A 27,361-nucleotide genomic window follows, 5' to 3' on the forward strand; every position below is an offset into this window, starting at 1 on the left:
AAACGACTGAACAGGGACTACATTATGGAAAGCCAAGAGACATCCACTGGACAAAAATCGTATCGAAAAATCACAAGAAATCCAGCGGAGAGTGACAAAGCTGTGTAAAATCACGAGATATTCGTTGGAGAGTGACGAATTTAATTAAAATCACGATAAATTCAGTGGAGAGTGACAAAGCTATGTAAAATCACTAGAAATCCATGGAAAAATGACAAGAGTTTTGACTAGCCAAGAGAATTACATTCAACAATGACTTGAGTTTTGGAAAACCAAGGGAAATCCACTGAACAATGGCCGAGTTACGGAAAGCCCAAAGAAGGTGCTCAATGGGAAAGGGAAAATGACCAAACCATCGTGTTCGATGGAGACCTTTGAACATCTCGCGCAAAAGGTCTCAAGAATTGAAGATAGGACAAAGGACTGACATCCTTCTTAGTAATGATACAATTTGTTAATTAAAACAGTCCTTTCTAGCGACGTTCATTCCGCAGGGCTAATGGGCAAGTGAACTTACCCTTTTGCTTAAATTAAACAGTCCTGCACGAGTGAAAGTACTTACCATTAATTACTCCCCACGATAGGTAAGCCCACAAAGCTAACTCACAGTATTGATTTTGCATTGACAAACCCATTATTACCGGTTCTTTAGAGCCAGGCATATACTTTCGTGCCAATTAATCATACTGTTCTCCCGAACAAGCCGCACACCACCTGCAAAATTGACTCAATCAGCAACAGTTTATCCTGCATAGGTTGCACCCCACAACAGTGTGACATATCTCAGGAGCACTCATTCACAGTGTCAACTTTTCAGAAGGCACACTCCTAGCGCCACCTTTTCAAAGGGACATTCTCTAACAAAAGATCCTTCTGCAAAACCACTCCCCACAACTGCACCCCACAACAGTGTACCCACGGCCAGGTACACACTTATCGGGTAACTTTCCCATAGGTACCCTTTCTAACAGTGCCACTCTTTCTACAGGGGCAACCTCTAACCAAGTAACCTTATTTGTGGGACACTTGGTGTTCACAGTGTATCAGCGTAGCCTATAATTAGTGCACTTACTTACCACTGTGTAATTTTGTACAGTACCACCTTTCACCTGTGCAGAATATGCACAGGTCAGGATACTGTATTCTCTTTTCCTTTCTATGCAATTGCTTGCACGCCCAACACACTCTCACAAGTCCTAAGTACAGGTCACCTACAGACTTTTAGACAAACAGCTACGTGGCCACCGACGAGTATCGCAGTTTCACATAGTTGGGGTGAGAAATGGGCTTCGCTGGAGATCAGCTAGCACAATATGTCTTAAAGACGCAAGAAGCATTGTTAAGAAAGTGCAAAGACAGAGATAGGGAGCTGAGGGCGCAACAAAGAGAGAAAGAAAGGAAAGGAGGAGAGAAGAGAGGGAAAAAAGAGTGGGAGCATAAGCTATCACTGGATAGGCAAACAAGAGGAAAAAGAAAGGGTCAGCACACATTAACTTTGGATCAGCAACCAGCTAACGGTTCTGCTCCTCCACCCATGCCAGCCCACAATGTCATCTCCATCATCACCTAGCTCATTACACAATGGGACGATGTGGATCCTACAAGGTGGATAGAAAACCTGTGCCTACTGCAATCTGTTCATGCTAGTGCCAACATACCATAGACAAATTTTCCTAAAAATTTTCAGCTAGGGTCTGATCCAACTTGGCCCATATGCAGCCCATAGGACTGCTGAACACAGGTTTGACTGCAATTAGTGTGTGTGTGTGTGTGTGTACTGCCAGGTACTAATCTCAATATCACTTCTCAAACTCTCCAGAATGCCATCAATTCTGTGGCATCTACAGTGGAAGGTCTTGATAAGGTTTCTGTTGAACCTAAGGCAGAGCTTGGGTGCACAAGCCCCTCTGGGGAGTAGTTATTGTCTTAACTTGGCCACGGTGACTCCAGCACCTGCCAGACAAAGTGGAGGGTTGAGTGCATCAATTGCCTCCAGAACTACAGCTGGAAGGTCAAGCGCCTACAAGAAGAGCAGATGTGTTCTCCTGGCACTGGTGCCCAGCACACAGTGCCATGTACATATAACCCATAGCCAGAGAGTAAGTTAGCCAAGGTTGTATGGCATGGGATAATCTTGTAGTAAGCCTTGGCAGTTCTCCAGATTTGCACCCCGAGGATCCATCTTTGACCCCCATTTTTTTGTACAATTGTTATTTTATTTTTTAATTTTCATGCATGTTCATAAGCTGTGAAATTTCATTGTTGTGTGAGGTTTAAGGATGATGGATCTTGTTCTAGTTGGCTCTAGCCCTTTCTTGCAGTGCTTCCGCCCGGTTCAAGAATGAAATTTCTGCTAAAATGGGGAGTTGTCATCAAATGAGGCCTTACGCAAACCCAGTTTTGAAAGATGCACCTGTGAGTGAACCATGGCCAAATTTGCACGGTTGCTAGATCTGCATCCTCGAACTTCTCATTTGCCCAATACATCCTGTTGCTTCTCTTACTGACACACCTACGTACTGAGGTAGCAGCATATCTTCATAGAAGCTGATGGCCATTCTGGTCACCTTCCCTTCCCTGGACCTTCTGCGTGGGAAAACAAGATGAAAGCACTCAATTTATTTTAAAAAAAGGATAGTGGCTGCATGTGGAAGGCCTCGGTTTTGCCTCATTTCCTTATCCCTCTCATCCATTCACCTACCTTCTCAATATCCTAATCCTTCCCTTATCCAACGTCCTATTCTCTTATTTGTACTCGACAATCCACACGGGAGCACCATTTCGAAACTGTTCATTTAGTATAAATAATACCTTGCTTGAATACAGCCCGATGAATTAGAACCGCCATCTTGGCGCACATGAGTCCACAAATTCTATCTTGATTTATCTCGAGTATTTATGCAGCTCATTCTCATATATCCCATCCATTTATGCATATTAGATCTTACTGTTAATTCCCGCAACACCCTTTTCAAGAAATGTTGTGTTAGAAGCTGTATTTCGTGCTACAAATTCAAGATCTTCCCTAATACACCAGGGTCCCTCTGCGTTGTTTTCTAGGCTGCTGTGATCGCAGTAATTTTGCCATTACTAGTTGCAATTGTAAGTATAAATAAAATGATTTATTGGACAACTGATTGTTCATGGCGACCTTCCCGTTTAGCTTTAACTTTTTCATTAATTCATGTACAAGGCCGTATAATTAGTGCCCTGGCTAGATAAATGATCTCCATTACGGCCTTATACTGAAATGATATATATATATATATATATATAGTATATATATATATATATATCTATATATATATATATATATATATATAGTGTACCCCTGTATGCGGGGTAATGGGTACCAGACCTCCACTAGAACCCCTACAAAAATGCTTAAAACAGCCTATTTTGTTAGTTAAAACTCAAAAAATACCCACTTAGAATGTTTATACGTTTTTTTAAAGTTTTATAATAAAACATGCATTTTATGATGAAATTGATAAAGAACTCAGAAATTTGTGGATATTTTTCATAGAAAAATACAGCGAATAGGCGAATTTTCAGAGATAATGGGGGCGAGTATTGCAGAGAGAAATCAGCGAATACATGAGACCGCGAATCAAGAGTCTGCGAATGCGGGGGGTAAGAATTTCATTTGGTCAATTCTTATTGAATCTTTATGTAAATGTGGGGTCTGTTAATGACGATATTTATCTTTATTTTTATTCCTTTTCTTCTTCTCACAATAAAAGTTTTAAAATAAATTTACTTTACTAAAACGGATGAAATCGTTCACCTATGAGCATCAAATGTAAGCCAATGGCATCTTTGAAGTCGACCTTCATAATTCCCATTCTGTTCGAGCATAGCTTTCAAGTACAACTAAAATTCTTCTGTATGACATTGAATATGGAAGCAAACGTTTACTGTCGATAACAAAAATTGTAGAGAACTGATAAAGTTTAATATCTGGCGAGAGAAATCAAGGATGTTCATTCAGTAGAACACGTCAGAAAGGATGATATGGGAATGAACGCATAAAATCGTATTTTACGGACAGTGGAGTATATTTTTTTATATTAATAATATTCATAATAATAACAACACAATCTCAAACCTCCATATTTTGGTGAGTGACTGCAAGGCCTTGGGAGTTGAATTGGAATCTGTGAAAAATACTGAAAATTCACACACAAACACACTTATCTACCTTGCACTGTTTACCTTGTCTCATACACACACACACACACACACACACACACACACACACACACACACACACACACACACACACATATATATATATATATATATATATATATATATATATATATACATATATATAAATATATAATATATATATTTTTTTGCATGTTTACACCATATATTTCGTAAACTTCTTCTTCTGTGTTCCTGTTCACTGGTAAAATATGGACATATGATGTTGAACTGGCACACAGGTGTCCGAAATTATATAATTGGAATGTGTAAATGATGTTTTTATGAGCCTTTTTCTATCGTCATAGTACTGTTGGATTACAGTACAAGACATATATATATATATATATATATATATATATATATATATATATATATATATATATATATATACATACACATATACATATACAGATAACTGTGTACGGGTATATATAATCTATCTACACACACACACACAAACATACACACACAGAAACACACACACACACACACACACACACACACACATATATATATATATATATATATATTTATATTATATATATATATCTATATATATATAATATATATATAATATAATATATATAGATATATATATATATATGTGTATGTACGTATGGTTTAGTTTATATTTCTACACCCAGCTTAAGTATGCGTATTTTAGTTGAAGCACCATGTGTTAATGAGGGCAGGGCAAAAATCTCGGATGATGCCTTAACAATTAGTTTTAATTTGGGGTCATTATCCCTGTTGGTTCTATGAGTTCCTTTAAAACAAACATTCTTTTTTTGTATGTTATCATATTAATCTACAGTTACGATGCATGTTCATGTGACAGTAAGAAGATATACAGAGAAGGAAGAATCGTGTCTGGATTCGTCCTAAAGACTTTTCATTCATACATCGCGTGAACGTAGCTAGGGCATGCTCGCGGTCTCCTTCAATTTTAGCGAGTAGAAACTAGTCTCCTTCAATTTTAGCGAGTAGAAACGATCAAATTCTGAAAATCAAAAAGCAAAGAAACCTGAGTGATGCACTACAGTCTATATTTGACCATGAAAAGTTAACAGTATTTCTGTAATTTATAAAAAAATTATTTGAAAAAAATAGTTGACAGTTTTAGCAAGACTTTGCCGAAATGAATGAAATGAGGTTCGTATTCTCCACGGAATGCAAACCCTGGCTACATACACGGTGCTCTAGTGTTTCGAATAATTAATGAAATAAAATTTTATCTGCTGCGACCTTCTGCTAATCCATCCACCCGTGTCGAGATGTGCTTTCCATTTATAGACTAATCAGCCAATGAAGTTCTCAAGCCACACCGAAAATGATCTCCTGCTTTCCAAGAGAAGAGAACCGGAAGAATCTCTTATTTTATTTCTTTTATAGACTCAGTATTTATGATATTCATCATGTTAGCTTTTTTAGTGGCCTTCCTGATTATACTAAGTAGGTAGGAAGCGCTGCATTCTTGCACTATTTCAAAGATGAAGCGATATAGATGTCTGTAGTTTCTGTACAGTTAATAAATAATGCAAAGCCTTATTACGTTACAGATCATAAAAATTGGTTTTAACTCTTCTTCAACCAGCTGACCCTCATTTATGCCAATTTTTCTTGCAAGGAGTGTTAAAAATTTGGAATGTTCACTAGTCACATTCTCGGCAGGTCTACACGCGAGGTTTTGATCATTAATGCACTACTTATTCACCATTGATTTTACTAGTCCCATATCTATCTCTTTTACCACCGAAAGGCAACACTTTTCGAATCTGGACGATCTTCTCCATTTAAACACGAGACGGAAAATATTTATCTTGAAGATTATATGACATAGTTTACTTCTTGAAACTATTAAATTTTATATATTTTAATCAATAAAGGCAGATTTATTTGTTGCATTAACTCAGCTTGAAAAAATAAGGCAACTTCATTGGCTGATTGCACATAGAACCATATAAATATGTATAATCATACAATTTCGTGATAGACACATATGTACATACATAATAATATACTATATATATATATATTATATATATATCTATATATATATATATATATATGCATAAGAATAATATATATGAATGTGATTTGATAATCAGTGGAAGCCATTAGAAACCTTTAAAAGAAAACGACAGAGTGCCAAGTACTCTCGTGTAATTTACACATCTTCTGGTCACATATCTTTCTGGGTTTGTATGTCTGTTTGTATTTAAGTATTTAAAAGGAGGAAATGTATAGTTGTCAAACACAAAAAAAGCAAACAGCGATCATTGTACCATCCTACTGTAACTGCTGAATAGTGGATACAACACTTGTGCTGGAAATTCCACAACATTAGATGGTTAGCAGTGAGTGTGTTGAAACCCGCTACACTGGGCCATTTACCTCTCTATTTCTTGGGTTGTCGTGCTTCCAGGACTTGGAACAGCCATTCTTATCTAATTCCATTCCTAATCTCTCTAAGTTTACCATCCCCCTTCCCAACACTTTCTTCCTAGCGCTTCATTCTTTCCATATGATCAAACCATCATAAAACTGTTCCAGCCTTTCTCCCATGCTAACATTTTTGCCATTTCCATTAGTCGCCACATTTCTCGCTCTTTCAGTTTTTCTTCCTCTTTGTCCCGTACCATCCCTTCATACATTCCGGCTTGGCTTCCATAGACTCTCCCACTCTGTTCTCATCTTCTTGCATGAACCCTACAACTTGCTCTCAGCTCTTCCACCATCTTATACATTCATTGCCCCAACTTCCTGGTTTCAATTTATCTTCTCAATTCTCTTGTTCACATTTACTCTCAACTTTCTTCACTTGCAATTTCTAATCTCGCACTAGTTTCTGTAGTTTTTCTTCACTGTTCCCAAAACATCAGCTATTCCAAACTCTGTGCCTGACCCATGTTCTTATCCTGCACTTTCAACCTGCAGAATACGTCCTTTTCTAAAATTTTACCTCAATCCACCCATAAAGGTATTAAAAAGCTAGTCTCTAGACTCATTTTAACAGCAGACCAGGTATTCTCCATCAAAAGGATTTTTAATTGCTCTAAACTTATTTTCTTGCCATACATACTGAATATCTTTTGCACTGTTTCCTATTTTCATCATAAACTCTTCCTGTATCCACACACTATTTCCTTTTACGCTCAAACTTCTTGCATCCGTTCCATAACAAACAATTGATACACACCTTACCCTCTTTTTTGATAAATCCACAATGTTCCTTCTTTATCCCTATCAATTGACGGCCTTTTTGTCAGTGGGTCCTTTGTCATACTTTCTCAGTCAAATTACCCCTTGTTTGAAGTATAAAGTAATTTATATTCTCATTATATATATATATATATATATATATATTATGTCATTAATATTATATCCACATATACATATATATACACACACATTATATATACATATATATATATATATATATATATATATATAATATATATATATGTGTGTGTGTGTGTGTGTGTGTGTGTGTGTGTGAATGTCATTTTGTTTGTGTATGTGCAATGATATTCACAAATTGTGAAAGTAAATAGACAGCATCTTATGCAAGTTTAAAAAAAAACTTATGCTTAAAAGTGCACCATTAAACCTCTGATATTGGTGTTAAAATGTTAAGGAAAATATCAGTAAGCGGTGAATTACCCCAGTGAAGATGAACTCTCACCGGACTTTGCTTTACTTTTATATCCTACCGTTACATAATGAGTGTCTCTCTGAATACAGCATTGTTGAGAGGCCGAGACAATGGAATGCTTGGGTACATAGCAGCTGTAAGAATCGCCGAGCTTGACCTTGGTCTGCGGATCATCACTTCAGGCAGCTGTTGCTGTTCAGACTTGTAATCACTGGATCTGTCAGTAGAAGATAATGCGCTTTGGCCTTTACCACGATTCTGAGTATTCTTATTCAAGAATTGGCTACTCAATTGATTCCCAGGGAGGTCACAGGTCCCTACTGAGGGCGAACAGCTTTGCTGAGTTGGGCCAGGTTCTCTAAGACACGACGGAGCGTGAGCGACTCCATCTTGATCTTCCTTTTCAACCCTGAAGCAACTGGACGCGTCAGCTCTGCACAGCGCTTCCGTCGTGTGACCGAGGAGGGAATCAGCGACACCGTGGACGACGTTATGACCCATGGCATGATCAGACTCGTGTCGGACAACTAAATGCGCCGATGACGACCTGCGACGATTTCTGGCGTTGGGAGCATAAGACTTCCTAGAGCGCATGAAAGCAATGTTCCCAGGCGCTCCTGAAAAGCTCGAAGATGAAACTGTAATGGATACATCTCGCTGGAATGGCTCAACTGCACGTCCACGAGATGGCAGTGGCCTGCAGTCTGGACTAAGGGCGTCACTCTGTAAGGAATCATGCTACACTACCTCAGCTACAAAACTGGACGTAATAGATATTACACTTCTGCTCTCAACTACGCACACACACTAATACATACATAAACATCTATACGTATATATATATATATATATATATATATATATATATATTATAAAATATATATATGTATGTATATGTATATAAAATATACATAAACATATATTATAAATATATATGTATATACTATACATACATACATACATATACTATATATATATAGATATATATATATATATGATATATATATGGTATATATATATATATATATATATATATGTAGATATATATATATATATATATATATATATATATATATATATATATATATATATATATTATATATATATATATATATATATATATATATATATATATATATATATATATATATATATATATATATATATATATTATATATATATATATATATATATATATATATATATATATATATATATATATAGATATATATATATATAGTATATATATATATATATATATATATATATATATATATATATATATATATATATATATATATATATATATATATATATATATATATATATATATATATATATATATATATATATATATATATATATATATATATGTTCGCATGTGCATAACATCAATGATAAAAAGAGCTAAAAAAAAGAAAATTTATCACTGAGGTGGAATAGGATAAAGTTGCATAACTACAATATATTTGTACTGAGTATTACTTACCAGCGCATTACAGGTTCAGTTCATGTGAATGGGTTATTGCTTTAATAAAAGAGAAAAAATACATGACGGAAAAATCATATATATCATTAATAATTGCCAGCGCACTCGGCAGGCATCAGCACCGAGTACCAGAACTATACTTGCTAAACGATTGACTTGAAAGCTAATTTTTCTACTTATAACTTTTATTTCTCTTATCGACGCTACCAAGTAGAATTTTTAAGCACTTCGTGCCCTGTGAGACCTCATGACAGACACCCACTTAGCCGTACTTATTGTTTTACAAGTATCATCGTTTATTCCTTTAATAAACGGTGAATCTTGTATTGCAATTACACAGCAGCAGAGAAAACTTGCACTTCCATCCATTGACTCTGCCTCATTAAACTGAGGATGGGTGAAAGAGTACAAATGCGTTAGTTCAAGGAGTGCACGAGTAACACTTGTAATGCATACGGTTCAAGAATGGAAAAAATGAGAGTGAAAGACAACTTGAGAAGCTGTACTAGGTGGCTGAGCTAGATGATATGAGTGTAAAAGTAAGTGACAGAGACAGCAATGTCATTGCTGGTAGGCATTTAGGTATGGAGGTCCTGGAATAAAAGAGAATGGAGGGAGTCTTCTGGAAATGTGTTTCATTCAAAGAGGCTTGATTGTTGCTGTCATGGTTTAAAAAGATGAATGTTTATAAGCAAACTAGTGAGGAAAAGTTTGTAGGATTATTTATTAATAATAAATGGAAGAGAAAATTGAGGGAGGTAATGGTGATAAAAGAGTGGCATCATAAATATACGATAAATGTCAAGCTGGGTAAGAAGGGGTGAACACGTGGCCGTAAATGTACAAAGGTTACATTCACAATTCAGCGGTTAGACAATAAGTGTTTAAGGGTTATTTACAGATATATAGATGGATCTTTGCTAATCAGACTCTTGATTTTTACTATAGTTTCAGATTTAGATCCAAGATATTTATTCTGGGTGCTGAATTATTATCATTCAGAAAATGAACTCTATTCATATGGAACAATCGTGCAGGGGCGATTGACTTGACATTCAAGCTTCCAAAGAATATGGAGTTCACTTGAAAGAAATTACATAAGGTAATGGGAAATACGGAGAGAAAAGAAAGGCAAAAGTGCAAGGTAAATTGTTTTAGGGTAGTATTGTAATGCAAGTTTGCTTGAACATTTGCGGTTTTAACTGCACAATATCCTCAAGGAAACTGTGACATAGTCCACCGGTGTAAGGAATAAAAGACCTCTGGAACTGAGAAGTTTGACAGAATGGCACATTTACTGAATACTGGTGCTGCTGTTCAAGAAATCTGATTGCTCTTGGCAGGAAAGGGGGACCAGAGATAAATGTGATAGCGAAAGATCTCTGTTAAAATACAACTTAGAAAGATTGACAAACCATGAGACCATCCATCTATGTTCCAAGTTACAACGGCTAACGTTAGGAAACGGAAACCTACCACCAGGAACCACTCTATCTAAAAGAGATAAATCTGTGGCAGACGTAGACATCCACACTAGAGAACAGTATTCTGAGTATTCTAATAAAGTAAGGACAAATGACCTAACAGTTGCACGGATTTTATTACTGTTATAAAGATGTGAGTCAAAAGTTACACCAAGTATAGTAAAAGTTTCAGACTCATTTAGCAGAGTCCCACCCACCTGAAGGGGACGATGGAGAGGAAAATTAGTTCGAGATCTACCAACCAATAATTTTGTTTGTTTGTTTTACTGGAGTTCAGCCACATACCCCAATCAACAATCCATTCACTTATTCGCTCTAGGCCACGTTTAAGACTAAGGGCAGCTTCATTTCTCATAAGTGGAAACTACTACACCCACTAGTGTTGCATCACTGGCACACTAAACAATCTTGTTTTCCAGGCCAACAACTATATCACTTGTATATACACTAAAAAACTAAAAATGACAGAAGACCAAGAGCACCAGAAACAATAGGATGTGGGTTCCTAAAGATCCCATCAACAACTCGCCGCTACCTACCTGTAAAGAAGTCTTGAAGCAATTCAGTCCAAGATTCTGACGTTTAGAAATAAATACCTAATGATTTATTGAATCAGAAGCAGCACTAAAATCTATTCAAATCACTCGACACCCTGATCCCTTACAAAGGTTCTCTAGTGAATGGAACGTTAAATCTAAAAGAACATCGCAGGTAACTAACTGCTTCTTATTGCTTATTGATTATTAGCTAACAATCCTTTGGATTCCACATACTTCTGTAGTCGTTAAAAAAGAATTTTTCTTCAACTTCAGAAAGCACAGGAAGAACAAAAATAAACCTGAAGTTATTGCAGTCTGCAGATATGCCACTCTCTGGAACAGGCGCTGTACATTTCCAAGTTTGCGCTTATCAGCAACGATACTATGTCTGCATAAAAAGCTATAGACTCTACTAATCTTCGGAGACAATACACCAGAAAATTTATTTTTTTTTTTCAAGGGAAGAAACCATCAAGATCTTCTTCATCCTAGCTATCAAGATTACAGAAAGTTTTCTTAACATCCCTAGGGCAAAATGCAGATTTTGTATGAGTATGTTCAGGATAGATTTTGTAAGAGCAGGTTCAGGATGTCAAGTATCAGGGAGTGGGCCATCGTCAGCTGATTGATTCATTTCAAAAGCTTGATGAAGTAGTTCAACCATTCCCTTACGGCCAGTAACCAAAACCACCATTGTAGCGGTGGGATGGAAGAAGAGGCCGATCCCAAGATAGAAAATGACAACTTGGTCCGCCACAGATGAGGCCGAGTCATTTTTTCTAGTTTCCTCTTCAAAGGATCATTGTATTACCATCAACCGTAATGGTAAATTCTATTTGCTGTACGGTGAGACTCGACCAAAAGGGTGCAGTTTTCATGTAATAGATTTCATCACCAGCGTTTACATGGATGACCTTTCTAGGGGCTTCTCTCACTAAAATAGCCATCAGCATTTCATTCATCTTCCTCTTGGGATTTGGATCAAACATAGCATCTGAAATATCAAGTTCCTGATATGCTTCATTAAAGCGATCCTAACTAATTCTAATTTCAGCCAGATCATTTTTCCAATGGTAGCATAAGGAACATACTGATTGACAGATATATCCATCTCAATGGCACAGTGGTTGGATGTACATACATACATCTATTATCAGAAATATGTGAGGATTCCTTAAAATTAAATGTTATACATAACTCAAGAACAGAGAGGCCGTGTTGATCAGCGGAATTTGAATGAAGCCACTTGTTCTAGTTTGTATTGCAGTTTCCACAAAAATAGAATGAAGCTGTTGAATCCTGCAACGGAGCCATAATAATCCTCCCCAAGAGACAGTCATACATGTATAGAGTCATCAATATTCGGATTACAGCAAAGAGCAGCTACATGAACATTGTGGATTTTACTGAAAGTTGTAAAACAAAGAACTTCATGGCCATTCTACTCCAAGTTTCTCTGATGATAAATAGGTCATTTGGACCTATGTATACAGCCATACCTTGTGCTTGTGGGATGTTACAACGATAAATGGAATCAGGGCCATGTATTTAACCTTTGACCTGTTTGTACTTACAAGTGGCTCAGGTAATAACATCACATCGTAGTTATGAGCAAGACTCTGGAGGTCATTAAAAATGCATTTTTTCTGATGATAATGAGTAGAAGGTCCGGTCCATGGTTAAGTTCAACGTCTTTCGAAACAAATACAATTACCAACATTAAATCAGAAGCAAATCTAATAAACAGATTCGTAACAACAACAACAACAAGAGTAAAAATTAACAGAATAACAAACAATGAAATCAGCAACAAGTATCTAACGTATTTATCATATTTACATTAGATATGTGTCATAAAAATTGTGCTGACTGACAAGGTGGATCTGGGAAACATTGCACTGCAAAAAAAGAAATCCACCAAATTTACTACACCAAAAGTGGAAAGGCATTCAGGAGGGATTTAAGAATTATAAATAGCAGAGAATGAAAAGACTAACGAAAACCGCTTCCTGGATAATCCACCAAGCAACTTTTGCTTTCTCATCAGCCTATAACACACGTTTAGATAAAACAGTAAAGTGGAAAAAAACAGAAGTGCTTGGTCGTACCCTCAAGTTAGGAAATTCAGACCCAAGTCCAAGGTTGGAGAATAAGGTTTATATTCAGAGTAACCTTCTCTTAGAAGGGCTGCTTACCACAGCTAAAGGGTCCCTACCATCTGAGTTGGAGTTGGGCCTCTGGTGTAGGCATGGTGATGTCGCACCCTGAAGTGAATGTTGCTAAGAAAAGCCACATTACCCAATACCAGTAATTATTTGCTATCCATGAAACACTGAAATATGAGATAATTCCACGTTCAGATTGGAGGTAATTTACAGATTCACTGAATTCCCGTTAACTAAAAAAGCCAATGATTTACAAAAATTAAAAGCACAGAATAGCATATATAGTGTTTCAAAACTCCACAAGAATTTTAGGGAACGAGCTAGCAGATACAGTACCAAAACAAGGGCTATACAATTAGTGTAACATCAATAATTATTGCTCTGTGATTGCAAAGAGAACAGTTGTATATATTCATTCCTTTTTGAAGTTATATATATATATATAATATATATATATATATATATATATATATATATATATCATATATATAATATATATATATATATATTATATATATATATATATATATACACACATATAATATACATATATAGCTCAGTTGTTTACGCCCCAATCATGGCTGTAGAGATTCCACTAGCAAAATATGATCTTACTGCACCTGTGACCTACAGATAGGGCGTTTGGTGGAGCAAATAGGACTAACTGCTGAGTCGTCAGCAGCAACTGCCTGGTTCTAGTTTGGGTGGAGAAGAGGCTTGATCATTACTGATCATATGTATTTGGTCTCGAGAACTTTGTGGGCAATTAAGTCCACTGGCTGGTCTCTTGCCTCTGACACTCTTGAAGAACTTATAAACTAGTAAATGGCATGTTTTGCGTACAGTCTTCAGTTTCCTTTCTCTCTTAACTTCACTGAATGTATCACGCCCAGTGACTTCCTGGATACACGTCTCCTCTTAATAATTCCTTAGCCAGGCGTGTTGTGTATGTATGTGACTGACAGCATCTCCAGGAGCACACCCCGATACCCTGCAATATTGTGACTGCCAAGTAACCAAACATGGAAATTAGAATATGGCTGTCCATATGGCTGCCTTTGTGCCGAGTTCAGGCTGTCCATTACTATGCTTGGGCTCCTAATTTAGGTCTTATATCGTCTCAAGCTGACAGTTAGATAGGATGTCAGTTATTCTTTTAAACGGATGTGACTGACCTCAAAGGCCTCAGTCGAACGCCATGCATCTGTAGCTCCTATCACACTTTGAGAAATTACTTTTCTCAAAGTAACCATAACCTCTTCTTTAAGTTTGGAATTAAGTCTTTTTCATTGCAAAGCTTTATGAAATCTTACAGAAGTATATCTAACTAAATTACTGAATATAAAATATATTTTATCTAAAGGAGCTGAGGGAATCTCCATTGCTCCTGAGATCTTCAACTTAGTTGATGTGGGTACATGTGCATTAGAGGTATTGGTTGTCCAGTCCCTGTATGCTGTTAAATCTACTTGTTGATATTCCTGTCTTGAGTGAAAAAAGGGTGTATTTAAGGAACGGCATTGCAGATGGATGTAGTCTGGTACCTTAAGTCAGAAAAAGAGCCAAATTTGGGCTTATGATCCAAGTCCTGGGCGAGTGAGTATTTAGCCAAAGTTTCTGCCTGGTCCACAGTCTTTCTCCAAGCTACAGCAATGCATTTCATGGTTATGCCATTTATGAAATTTGCAGGGATTGGCTTGGGCCTGCTTATGCCCTAACAAAGAAACAAACTCATCTCATTGTAACAGATATCATAAGAACCTGAATTTTCATAACTGTTTGGTTTTCAATATATTATTCTCCTTGTCTGGGAAGTAAATGTTAGTTTTCACAACTGAGGGTGAAATTTTTCTGCATATTCCTTTCACCATCTCTAACTGAACTTTTTGGGCCCTTATGGCAATTAAGAAGTGTTTCTGTCATTTTTTATTGCTCTAGTGTTCCTGTCATCATTGTTGCATCAGGAACACTGCTATGCACACCGTGCATTGTATAGGTGGTCCTTCACAGTTTTCAAAAATTAACTAGTGACTGAAAACCAATATTTGACCTCATGTCCGTCCAATTCAGATTGCTAGTCAACGCCTGCTGTCTCATCTCGGTGAGATGCATTTTCTTATTCACACTCTTCAACTGCGCTTTCCGTTGTGACTTTTCTCAAATTCTAAATAGATGTCATTAATAGATAATGAATCTAAGGTATCGTTCTCTGGAAGTTAGATTTTGTCCTTTACCTTATTCAAGAAACATATTCCCAATGGAAATTACACGCGTCAGCTCTGGTCTGCATTGACGTGAGATAAATATCAAAATTGATAATATCCACTTATCCACTTGTTGTTTTCTTTACAGAATATAATAACTGCCTTTGCAATGCCTCGTTCTTTGCAATCATGTTGTCTTTCCACTTCATTTCTCAGCCAAAAAATGAAGGTGGAAAAATAGAGAACGTGCAAGATTACAGATTCACTACCTGACAAGGTCTGACAGCAATATGTCAGAACACGTGTTCGTGTAGCTTTGCCCTAAGACAGCATAAGTTATCTCGGAGAAGCTTCTAGGCTCTCAGGGTTGGTAGCATGTAATCAGCACGTTAGTTGTGAGGCACAACCACCAGAATATTATCATCTGCCCCCTACTCCCTCTCAACCACCCGTTAAAGTAATAATAACTTTTGATGCCTCCACTAATAGTTGCACCCAATCAAGATAAAAGCCCATCGGTGTCTGATTCACTTTTTGTAATGCGGGCACTAGTTCCTTCAAATTTTGTTTATTATTTCTTGTTCACTACTTCCACCTTTCATAACAAATCTTATTTTTGATTTATTCCTTCAAGAACTAAATATACCAGTTTTCTATATCAATTAATTTTTTTCTATGTGACCTCTAAATAATCTCTGCTGCTGTCAGACTGTTCCTTTTGCGAGTATTTACTCTCAACCGATTCCGTTCATTGACCAATTTTTCCTCTTTGAAAGCAATAAACCAATGCACATGAAACTGTTTTTCCTCTTTCTTGGTATCTCGAGTTAGCTAAAGTTAAAATTTGGCAAAGAGATACATCTAAGCTACTTACCAATGAGAGAGATAGATAGACAGATAGCGAGGGAAGAAGAGAGAAAGAGAGAGAAAAGCAAACTTTGATGGCAAGATGTTCTTTGGCATCCTTACCGTTGAGTACTGAAAATCCTTGGAACAAGTGGCGTCTCCAGACGACTTAGAAGGGACAGTAGATTCGTGACAAGAATTGGAAGACAATGGGAAGTCTCTGGAAGATTTAGAGGATCGAGTAGAAGTGGGACTGACAGAGTGAGTGAGTGAATGGTCCGTCTCATGGCCTTCGTCAACGTCCGAATTGTCCTCTTCTGCGTCTGTCTTCAGTCCATGCTTAGCTGGCATATCCTGGAATAATAATAATAATAATAATAATAATAATAATAATAATAATAATAATAATAATAATAATAATAATAATAATAATAACACCAACTATGCTTCCTATGGCTGTGTATACTTAAATAATCTTATTGGTATTTCATTACTAGTTACCTATTAGTAAAGAACTAAGTATGGTCTGGACCAGTCTCACGTACTATGTATAATCTTTGATGGACCAAAAGTCTGATACTGGGCCGAGATCTTCTGTGTGAAAACATATTGTTACGAAAGTTTAATCTGGAGATCTTCTATGAATTTTTATCATTGGATTGGCGAACAACTGCAACATCGTGCCTTTACCTGAGCGAGATTTTGTATGAAACTGCCCCAAGATTTTCTTAGTTTTTATTTCTGTCTAAAACAGTCTTGTTTGTCATGGGCTCAGCTGAAGATTAACAACCGATTCAGAGTGAGGTTCAATGGCAAGGAATATGTTTCATGAGAAATAATTTGTACAAATTTTGTCTATGGAACTAATATAAAAGGCCACTGGATTATCAAGGATAAAACTACAGGACATCCACTATTCGGAATAACTTTATGCAACAAAAAATGTTTCCAAGCTAAGACGAGATCATCAACAGCCACAAGCAGTTGAAATATTGCATGAACGCGTTGAAACATTTGCTTTCAATGTTCACAAATAACTTGAGACCATAGGGCAATAGTACACTACCCTACTTCACAGATTATTACTATCATTACAAATTTTGTAACCGAGTTTCACAGGACCACTGAGTCGCATTTCTAGATCTCCCAGGGCTCACCCGAACGATTTGTTAGGTGAAGAGTGACGATCGCACAGAGGAAGTGTTAAAATGCCAATCTGCTGATGACAAGCTTCACAACTTATGACTTTCAATGTTCATATGTTGCAAACCCTAAAAATCTTTGGTTAGTCGCTAAAAGCAATTTTAAATCCTACTAAAGATGTCAGGCAGAGGTGTGCCCGTGACTGTAAAAAACGAGTTCATCATGTTATTATTATTATTTTTTTTTTTTTTTTTAGAATAGATCATGGTCTCCAGCTGTTTTTAGCAAACTGCTTTAAACCTTCGATGGCTCCGAGCTCTTTACTTTTCGTCTTCCCAAGGGCTTCCATACGCTGCATGTCTCACCCACCCACCCCCTTCAGTTTGTTGTGCTTGGGACTTTTAGCTTTGTCGAGAGAATTTCCAGCTCGCTTCTTCTTCTTCTTCTTCAGGTACTCCCACACAGCATTCGCCCTCAGTGAAACGCAAAAGATTTGCAAGTCTCAAGCCGAATCTTAAAGCTTGTGCCAGTTCTGACACAATTCTTGAAGTCTTCATAAGGTATCAACCTGCGGGAAACATTATTACGGCTCGTCTAAAGAGGATTTCTTAAATATATATTTTTTTTCAGAGATCTTCTTTAGATGAGCAGTAAAAAAAGTGCTAAAAGAGGGGATGGGAGTAGAAGAGTTAGAAAAGAATAATGTATTCTGAAAATATACCTAAGAAAAGTAGATGCCCTATATAGCACCATATCTAAAGAGGAGTAATAATGTTGGTGGATCAGTCTTTGAGATAACTGCCTAAGGTTTTAGATGTAAAGCTGAGAAATACTATTTTAATTCTAAGCAAATGTTAGTTTGTCTTCGCACTAGCAAAAGCACCATGAAGCAACTAAAGGAGATAAACCTCGCAAAAATGATAAGTTGTACCATACATCTGTGTGTCTTGAGAGGGCACTTAACTGTAAAAACAGAAAAAAAAGGAAGGGCGCTGCTACAGATGATGACACTAGAAGGACCTTCAAGCCAATGGCAATATTGCATAAAAACACAATACCTAGAGTGACTGCAGCGTTGGGTAATCAGGAGAGTTTGAGACAGATGTTGGTCTCCATCAAAGCTCAGAACTAAGCCGTCTAGTGCTTCCCCTGATCATGGAGGAAGCTACAAAGGAGTGCAAAATGGGAGCTGCTAAATAATATAATATACTCAAGTTCTCAGCATATTCTCAACCAAACTCAGTCGGGAAAGTTATAGAAAAGTGTAAAAACTACACCAGTTTCCCGTGTTCGACGAATTTACCTTTATACCCCATTCCAACTTGCAGATGCCCATGGTATGGGTGAAGAGAACTTCCGATTTATTACCCGAATAATGCTGCTGGGAACTCCATGGCCATTTTCTTTGTGGTTATGTGATAAACCAGTGAAGATTAAAACTATATATGTCACCTCTACTAAGCTGCAAATTTACTATCGATTGGGGAGACATTACTTTATAATATGAACTGGTGCTACAACATAAGTCGACCATATTAATCATTCGTAATAATAAAACTCTTCATAAAAGACTTACATCGTAATACCTATAAAATAGTAAACATTAGGTGGTTATACTTCAGAAGTGTGACTAATGTAAGAAGTAAGAACACTCACAATTTCCGTGACAAATATGAGAATGCAGTGATTTTGTATCATTGACAAAGCTCCATAACACGACAAGAGCATCGCGTATCTCTTGCTTCATTGACTTGCGCAAATAACATAATAACCAGACGAAACTCTCTTGAAAATAAGCTCCTTGTAACGAGGACTTACAGAAGACTTTAAAAGTGTAAACCTTGACAAATTTTCCAATACGTGACCTCTACCCTCAAAATTTATTTTTTCAGAAACAACTCTTAAGAAATAACTATAAAACAGCCTGTTCAGAGAGTCACATTTAGTTAAGATACAAATGCAACTGATGATAAGACAACTTGTGCATTTAACCAAAGGCCAACTTTAGCAAATTTTACGACGATTCGCGTCCACGCATTATAGGACCAAGATCCCTGGATTTTGACTGAGCCCGATGGATCAGAGCACGATATATATTAGTAATGACAAGGTAGTCCCACTCTGTCTCCTCGGATGGACCAAAAAGTCTTTGTGACATCCTAATCCTTGTAACTCCTTGTAACTCTAGCGACGAGTTTGGGACTCATTAGCGTATATTTCATATGTCCGAAATCGTATTCATCGCTTAAAACTTAGAAAAGATATTTATTAAATCGTAATTCATAGTGTAAAAAAAAAAAAAAAGAGGCAATTATCTCAATGTTTACTACAGTACGTAAATTGTCGCTTCGAACGGTTTGCGCGACGTCACAGATTAAGGTCGGTTACATTTTTTATATCGTGGATCAGAGCGAGTCCCGGCTCGTCAGCTTGTTGCCTGCAAAAATGACGTCACGGCCATGACTGTGTTACGAGGTTACGAGATTCAGGACTTCCCTCGGAAGCATCTTCGACACACCCGAAGACTTCCGTATCTGACGTCGCCGAGGTTCCCCTCGAAATCAGCGAGAGTCTGGCGTAGGGTTTTGTGTTTGCAATCAAATAATTTTCCTGAACTACTCTTTTCGAGTGGTTCTTGCCCTTACCTTCATATCATTACATTTCTCGTCCTCATCCTCCTCCAACTCCTCATCCTCATCTTCTTCCTCCTCCTCCTCCTCCTCCTCCTCCTCTTCTTCCTCCTCCTCCTCCTCCTCCTCCTCCTCAGTGAGAGAGCCAAAGGATGCGGGGGAAGGCGGAGTGTGTGAGTGAGGGTCAGGTGCGGGATTCGTCTTCAGAGCAGAAATAGACTCGTGCAAATTTAACAGCTGCTGGAAGAGTTGATTGTCTTGCTTCATGAGGGACGCCTGCAAAGAGAGAATCAAAGCTCAGACAGTTGTTTTCATAAAAAGCAATTTCACTTTTTCTGCAATCTTGCTACTTTCAAAATCAAATAGGATTACCAACTGCACAACAAAATGAAATTTCTGAGCAGTAAAACAAAGAGATTACATAGCATGGATGTGCAATATTTATATATTCACCATCTGAAGTACATATAAAAAAAAGAGACGTGCAGCAAAAATGTATTTTATGCATGATCAGGGTTATTGAGACGTCAATAATAAAATCCTCCATGACTTAGTTAGTGAAATGAACTACACGGTATAGTTCAACGTTTACGGGTGAGTTGGGCTTATGGTTAACCATATTACTAAAATTCTTTCTCGGCAACAAACCATCAACAAATAAAAATCCGAATCGAGTCTTCTGTACAGCGTATTATGCTGTTTAAAACTCTCAGCCATGGCCCAGTCGTGGCCCTTGTTGGCAACTATAGCGGTGCCAGACGCATGATCATGGCTAACTTTAACCTTAAGTAAAATATAAACTACAGAGGCTAGATGGCTGAAATTTGGTGTTGATGATTAGAGGGTGGATGATAAACATAACAATTTGCAGCCCTCTACCCTCAGTAGTTTTTAAGATCTGAGGGCGAACAAAAAAAGTGGCGACGGGCAGACAAATAGCCATCTGAATATTTTTTTTTTTTTTACAGAAAACTAAAAAGGGGAACATGCAGAGAAAGGAAAGCCACTTTTGAGAAGAGTCTTGAGTCAAACGACTCGCTGAAGAATATTTCTGTGCTCTTGGCGAGACTTGCCATAAAAAAATAAAAGAAAAAGGGAGTCTGGTTGGTGGAAATCAGAAAATGCTGAAAAATACTAAATCACCTCAGTACAATCATACGCTAAGCAGATGTTGAATTTCGCTCTGTACCTGAGAAGCAATCACACACGAAAGAAAATGCTTTTAAAGGCTGGTCAATTCGACGCACTTTTAATCAGCATTTGGTCTCCGTCAAGGCCTTCTCTTTTTTTCTCTCTCTCTCTCTCTGGACCCTGGTTTCCTTGACCCTACGACACTGGCTCGTCAAGTGTGCCTAAGTGGTGTTGGGATGAGGAAGGCAATTTTGTTTCCCTCTCGTTCTAGGAGAGAATTTTACTTCCCAAGTCAAGTGGTGATTTAGGCTTTGTTGAAAGAACTGCTTTTTTGTTTTTGTTTTTCCTATGGAAATTTCATTTCCAATAGTTAATTTTTTGGACAGTTTATACAACTATTGTATAAACACACACACACACACACACACGCACACACACACATACACACATATATATATATATATATACTATATATATATATATATCATATATATATACACACACATATATATATATATATATCTATATATATTACATATATATATATATATATATATATATATATATCTATATATAATATATATATTCATAATGTAGCAAGGGAGACGTCTGGAAATTTAACAAAGATTTAATAAGCGACGTTTCGGGGTCCAGCCCAATCATCACGGCTGTAAAAAGATTAACACATATATAACATAATAAAAAGACCATCCTAATAACCAACATACATTTAATATTCACAAAAAGGAAAAAACCTACAGTGCCAGGACAATTAACATTTCAAGTGAGGGAAAGAGGACAGTGTGACCAGAAGGAAAGGTCATAAGTAAACATGGTTATGCCAGGTAATGAGGAGTAGCGGTAGTTTGGGGTTGTTTAATTCTGGAGCTATTGTCTTTAGGACAAGTGATTTGAAGACAGAAAGCTGTTGAAAGGAAGAAGTCCCTGAAATGGTTTTAAAATGTTTATATTCTATATTAAATTTACATTTCTTTGAATGTTCTCGAGTGCTCAAGAATTCTGGAGAAGACAACCGGACACCTGTTCGAGACTTGTGTTCGATAACTCACCCCCGTGTGGCAACCAATGCGGACTTTAAGAAGCCCACGGGAGGCATATTCCCGAGATGTATACTGGTATTGCACCGGCTCATTTCCAGCCAATCACAGCACTTGCACTTGAAGTGATGTCATCACTGTGGGTGGAGCTACCACCCAGCGTTCTCATGCTACTCCGAATTCTTTCCATTATATCACCCATATTTGAAAGAGATTATTATCAAAGATGAATCCGTAGTAGAATCTTAAAATTTACTACGCCAACCAGTGTTTGGTGTGCAAATTGTATGATCGCAAGAGACTTAAGAATCTTACAAAATCGTATGTTACCTTCAGATATCGTACGTTATATCAGGCCAGTGAATATAAGTAATGAAAGAATAGATGCCGAGGACAAAGATAGTGGTGGGCGAGATATATAGGGACAGATATAAGCAGAATGTCAGCAAAAAGCAGAGCCTATTCTCTCTCCTCTGGCTAGTCCGAATTTGACCATGAGATTACTGTTTTACGACAATACTTTATGGATAACTTTATATGTAAATTGGTTATTAGGACGAGTCTTTTTATCACGTTTTACGTGTGTGTATCTTTTTACAGCTGTGATGATGAGGCTGAACCCCGAAACGTCGCTTAATAAGTCTTGCAAAATTACCAGTAGACGTCTCCCTTGCTTCCTTATGAGTATATATCCCATGGCTGCTGTTTTCCTGTATGATATCTATATATATATATATATATATATGATATATATATATATATATATATATATATATATAATATATATATATATATATATATATATATATATATATATATATATATATATATATATATATATCATATATATATATATGTATATATTAGGGCCAGGGAGAGCCATCACTGGGCCCTGGTACTGTGAGTGTCATTGGGCCCTACCATTTGGCGAGCGAAGTGAGCCCATCCAGCTGGGGGGATCAGGATTTTAGAATTTGACCAATTTTAAGAGCCAATTTAAAGCCATAAATGTTCACTGGTAGGATGTAAATTCTGTTCATCTTGCGTATTGGAGCTTTTATTTATGACTTGCAGTTAACAACTTATTTTGTTATTACATTACGTATAATTTGAGATAAACAAAACTTACTCATGAAACTCATTAAAGTGGCATTGTGCAGTAAGTCACTGTTGGCCTGTTGCATGTTGTATAATTATCATGCATAATAAAGTTTTGATGAATTTGAATTCAAATTTCCCTATATTAAATAAATCATAAATGTGACTGTTTCATACAAGTATACATGTATAATTATTAAAGAAATACTCCTTCCTTGCTTTTCTAGCAGCAAACACTCAATTAATCATCAAAATCAATCTTTCGTGCCAAATCTTTTTCAATGCTTAAAAGACTTAGTGATGATAATCTCTCTTGTCCATTGTGCTTCTTAAGTGATTCTTAATCAACTTAATTTGCTAAAGGATCTTTCTGCAGAGGCAACTGTGACTGGCAACGTCAAGAAAATTCTCAAGGCTATGCATATATTTGGAAACAAATCTTGTAGTTTTAATTTTGTGATCTTATTAAGAAGCAGAAGTGGAGAGAGAGAGTTGTCATCTAAATTGGCTTTATGTATATTCTTAAGGTACAGAATTTTCCTCAGTTAGCTTGTCACTAGAGATGTCTTTGCTATACTCAGTGCTAAAGTTTTTAGAATCATTTACTATCACTTCATCAGTCATATCAAGATATGACCACAGAAACCAAATAGTTTGTTAATCTGGAAGATGCCTGGTAACGCTTGTTTAGTCTCTCACATACTGTGTCAATAACCTTAAAAAACACTTCTTTCTTAAATCTATGACCTACAGGAGTGACAGATTGCTGGGGCGTTCAGTGACAGTAGGGAACTCGATTATCCTAATTATTAATGTTTATATGCCATGGGAAAATAACATAATTTTGATCATTACTGCATGATCCTAGGGGAATTACACAGTATTATTCATGATTCTCCTGCTGATCATATTTGTATAATCGGGGACCTTAATTCTCACCCCACCCCACAAAACAATTTATAATGAACTTACTCGCTTCTGTCAAAATCATGCTCTCAAATTAGCGATGTAATGCTCCTCCCTCCCTCCTCTTATTCATATGTACATAATAGAGCGGACGCTATTACAACTTCCTGGCTGGACCACTGCATCACATCTCCACAACTTCATGATTCTATTATGACCTGCAATATTCGCTATGATCTTGCAACGGGCTACGATCACATCCCATACAGGTGTCATTCAGTACCCCAACCTCCCTACCGTGAACCCCCTAACTGATCGACCACCAGCGGTAAACTGGGATTTTAAAAACCAACAGAAAACCAGAGACTTTAGGGCGACCACGGAAACCAGTTGCGGTCAATAGTTCAACCGGCAGACGCCTTACTTTGTACTACACAAATTGTAGAAATGACCACCACAAGAGGGATCTGAATGAATTCTATTCGCAATAATCTCCGCCTTTGCTTGCTTCGGGCAGGACTGCCTACAGATTTCGTCAAGGTAATTCTCGTAATATACCTGGATGGAATGACTTGGTTAAAGATCTGTATACATACTCACGAGAAATGTTTTTACTGTGGAGGCAAAATGGTAGCCCCAGGGAAGGGCACACTGCATTGCTAATGAGACAGGCGAGCGCAGTTTAAACTTGCTCTTAAGCACTGCAGGTTAAATGAAAAACAACTAAGAGCCGATGCAATGTCTAGAAACTTAGAATCTGGTGATTATCCTCGTCTTTGGAAAGATATCCAGTCTTTAATCCCAAAACTAAAAAGCTAGCACAGAGAGTAGGGGAAGCAGTCGGAGACGAAGCTATTGCAAGTATGTGGGGCGATCACTTCAACAATATCCTGAATTGCATAAATGATCAAGATTCCCGAGGGGATGTAGATAACCTCCTTACTGACAACATTCAATTTCATTTTGCAGACCGTATTACGCCAGGTAACATCAGGCGATGCCATAAACAGCCTACCTAATAATAAATCGCCCGGCTGTGATGGTCTTCCTGCAGAGGCCTTCAACTCTGCCATCCGATAATTTTACATTTTGCTAGCTGCCCTATTCAATGCGTGCATAATTCACCGGTTTCTTCCAGACTCCCTACTCTTAGTTTCACTTGATGCCATTAATCAAAAACAAGCTAAAGGATGCAGCTGACCCTGGCAACTACCGGCCGATTGCATCACAACGATCGCATCGAAGATACTTGAGTCTGTTCTTCTAGTTAGACTTCTCCCCTTTCTACACACCACTGACAACCAGTTCGGGTTTAAAGCAAACCACTCAACCGACACCTGCATCTACATACTGAAAGAATTGCTTAATTATTACCTATCATCAGCCTCTCCTATTTTCCTTTGTTTTGTAGATGTGAGAAAAGCATTTGACAGAGTAACTACCTGAAGCTCTTCCTGAAGCTGCATAAAAGGGGCACACCCCTGTAACCCTAATTGGCATTTTACATTGCTGGTTCTCCACACAGCAATTCTGTGTCAAATGGGGTAACGTGTTATCTTACACCTTCGGCTCCCTAAACGGGCTCCGGCAAGGGGGCATTCTCTCTCCTTACCTGTTTAATACGTACACAGATGACTTGAATGTCAAACTGAACTCGCTCCCAATCGGATGCACCGTCAATGAAACAACTATAAACAACCTCTGTTACGCCGACGATATGGTTCTGATTTCCCCATCAGTGCAAGGTCTCCAACGACTCATCGACACCTGCCGCCAATATGCAGAGGAATTTTGATATAATCTACAACGAAACTAAGACCCAGTGCATGTCGCTGCTCCGAGATCGCTTAAGCATATTGCAGAACCTCAAATTTTCCTCGGAAACCATCGGCTGGAATTTGTGCACGAATTTCCGTATTTGGGTCACATTATCACCGACGACCTAAAAGATACGGCAGACATTGAACAGAGGCGTCGTAAACTATGTGCAGCTGGCAACATGATTGCAAGGAGGTTTGCCTTCTGTCACCGAGACTTGGAAAACTGCTGCTATTCCGCTCGTACTGGCTTAGTATCTATGGGTGTTCCCTCTGGACGAACTATACCCGAGAGACCATGAGACGCATCACTGTTGTGCACAATGACATTCTGAGACGCCTCACAAACACTCCCCGCTACCACTTCCGCCACACAGATGTTCATTGAAAACCACTGGACAATTTAAAAATCATTGTTAGGGCGAACAATGTCCAGTCTGGTAACCCGAGTGAGAAACAGCAGCAACTCGCTCATACAAAGCATCCTAAGGAGTGAAGCAAGAAGAAGATCTAAATTGTGGAAAGATGGGAAAATGAGGCCTTTGTCCCCTAAAGGACTTAATCTCTGTATTGGCAAGATGTCATCTGCAGTTTTTGTCATTATTACATTTATTGCTGATATTTAATTTTTCATTATTACTGTGATTCCTATCAAGTTAAAGTTTTATTTACATTTAATTTATGTATTAAGCCCTCTGGGCCTGACTACTGTAACCACCTAAGGTCGGTCTCTAGTTGAAATTTGAGTTATATAATATGTGCACCACTGTTATTACTCGCAATGCATTTTTTTTTTCTCACCAATATTATTACTGTTATTACCAGTATGATGATTACTAGCTTTTATGCTACCTCAGCTATATTATGGATAAGTGCCGATTATTCATTTTCTTTTCTGTTTTATCTATCTCATGTATCTAGATTGTGTATGTTACTGTCTGTATCTTGTATACTCAATGTATATGGCCCCGAGCTGAAATAAAA

At 37.4% G+C, this 27,361-nt stretch overlaps 1 protein-coding gene across 1 annotated transcript in view; it reads right to left on the minus strand.

Annotated features, from left to right (window-relative positions):
- LOC135224566 (uncharacterized) overlaps positions 1–27,361 on the minus strand; it is a 233,478-nt gene that overhangs the window by 11,086 nt on the left and 195,031 nt on the right. The window contains exons 3-4 of the mRNA XM_064263674.1: positions 20,383–20,643; positions 16,718–16,948 (exon numbers count right to left, since the gene is read on the minus strand). Coding sequence (XP_064119744.1) covers positions 16,718–16,948; positions 20,383–20,643 — 492 coding nt within the window. The remainder of the gene's footprint in view (positions 1–16,717; positions 16,949–20,382; positions 20,644–27,361) is intronic.

The sequence above is a fragment of the Macrobrachium nipponense genome, chromosome 12 (assembly GCF_015104395.2).
Source record: "Macrobrachium nipponense isolate FS-2020 chromosome 12, ASM1510439v2, whole genome shotgun sequence".
NCBI lineage: Eukaryota > Metazoa > Arthropoda > Malacostraca > Decapoda > Palaemonidae > Macrobrachium > Macrobrachium nipponense.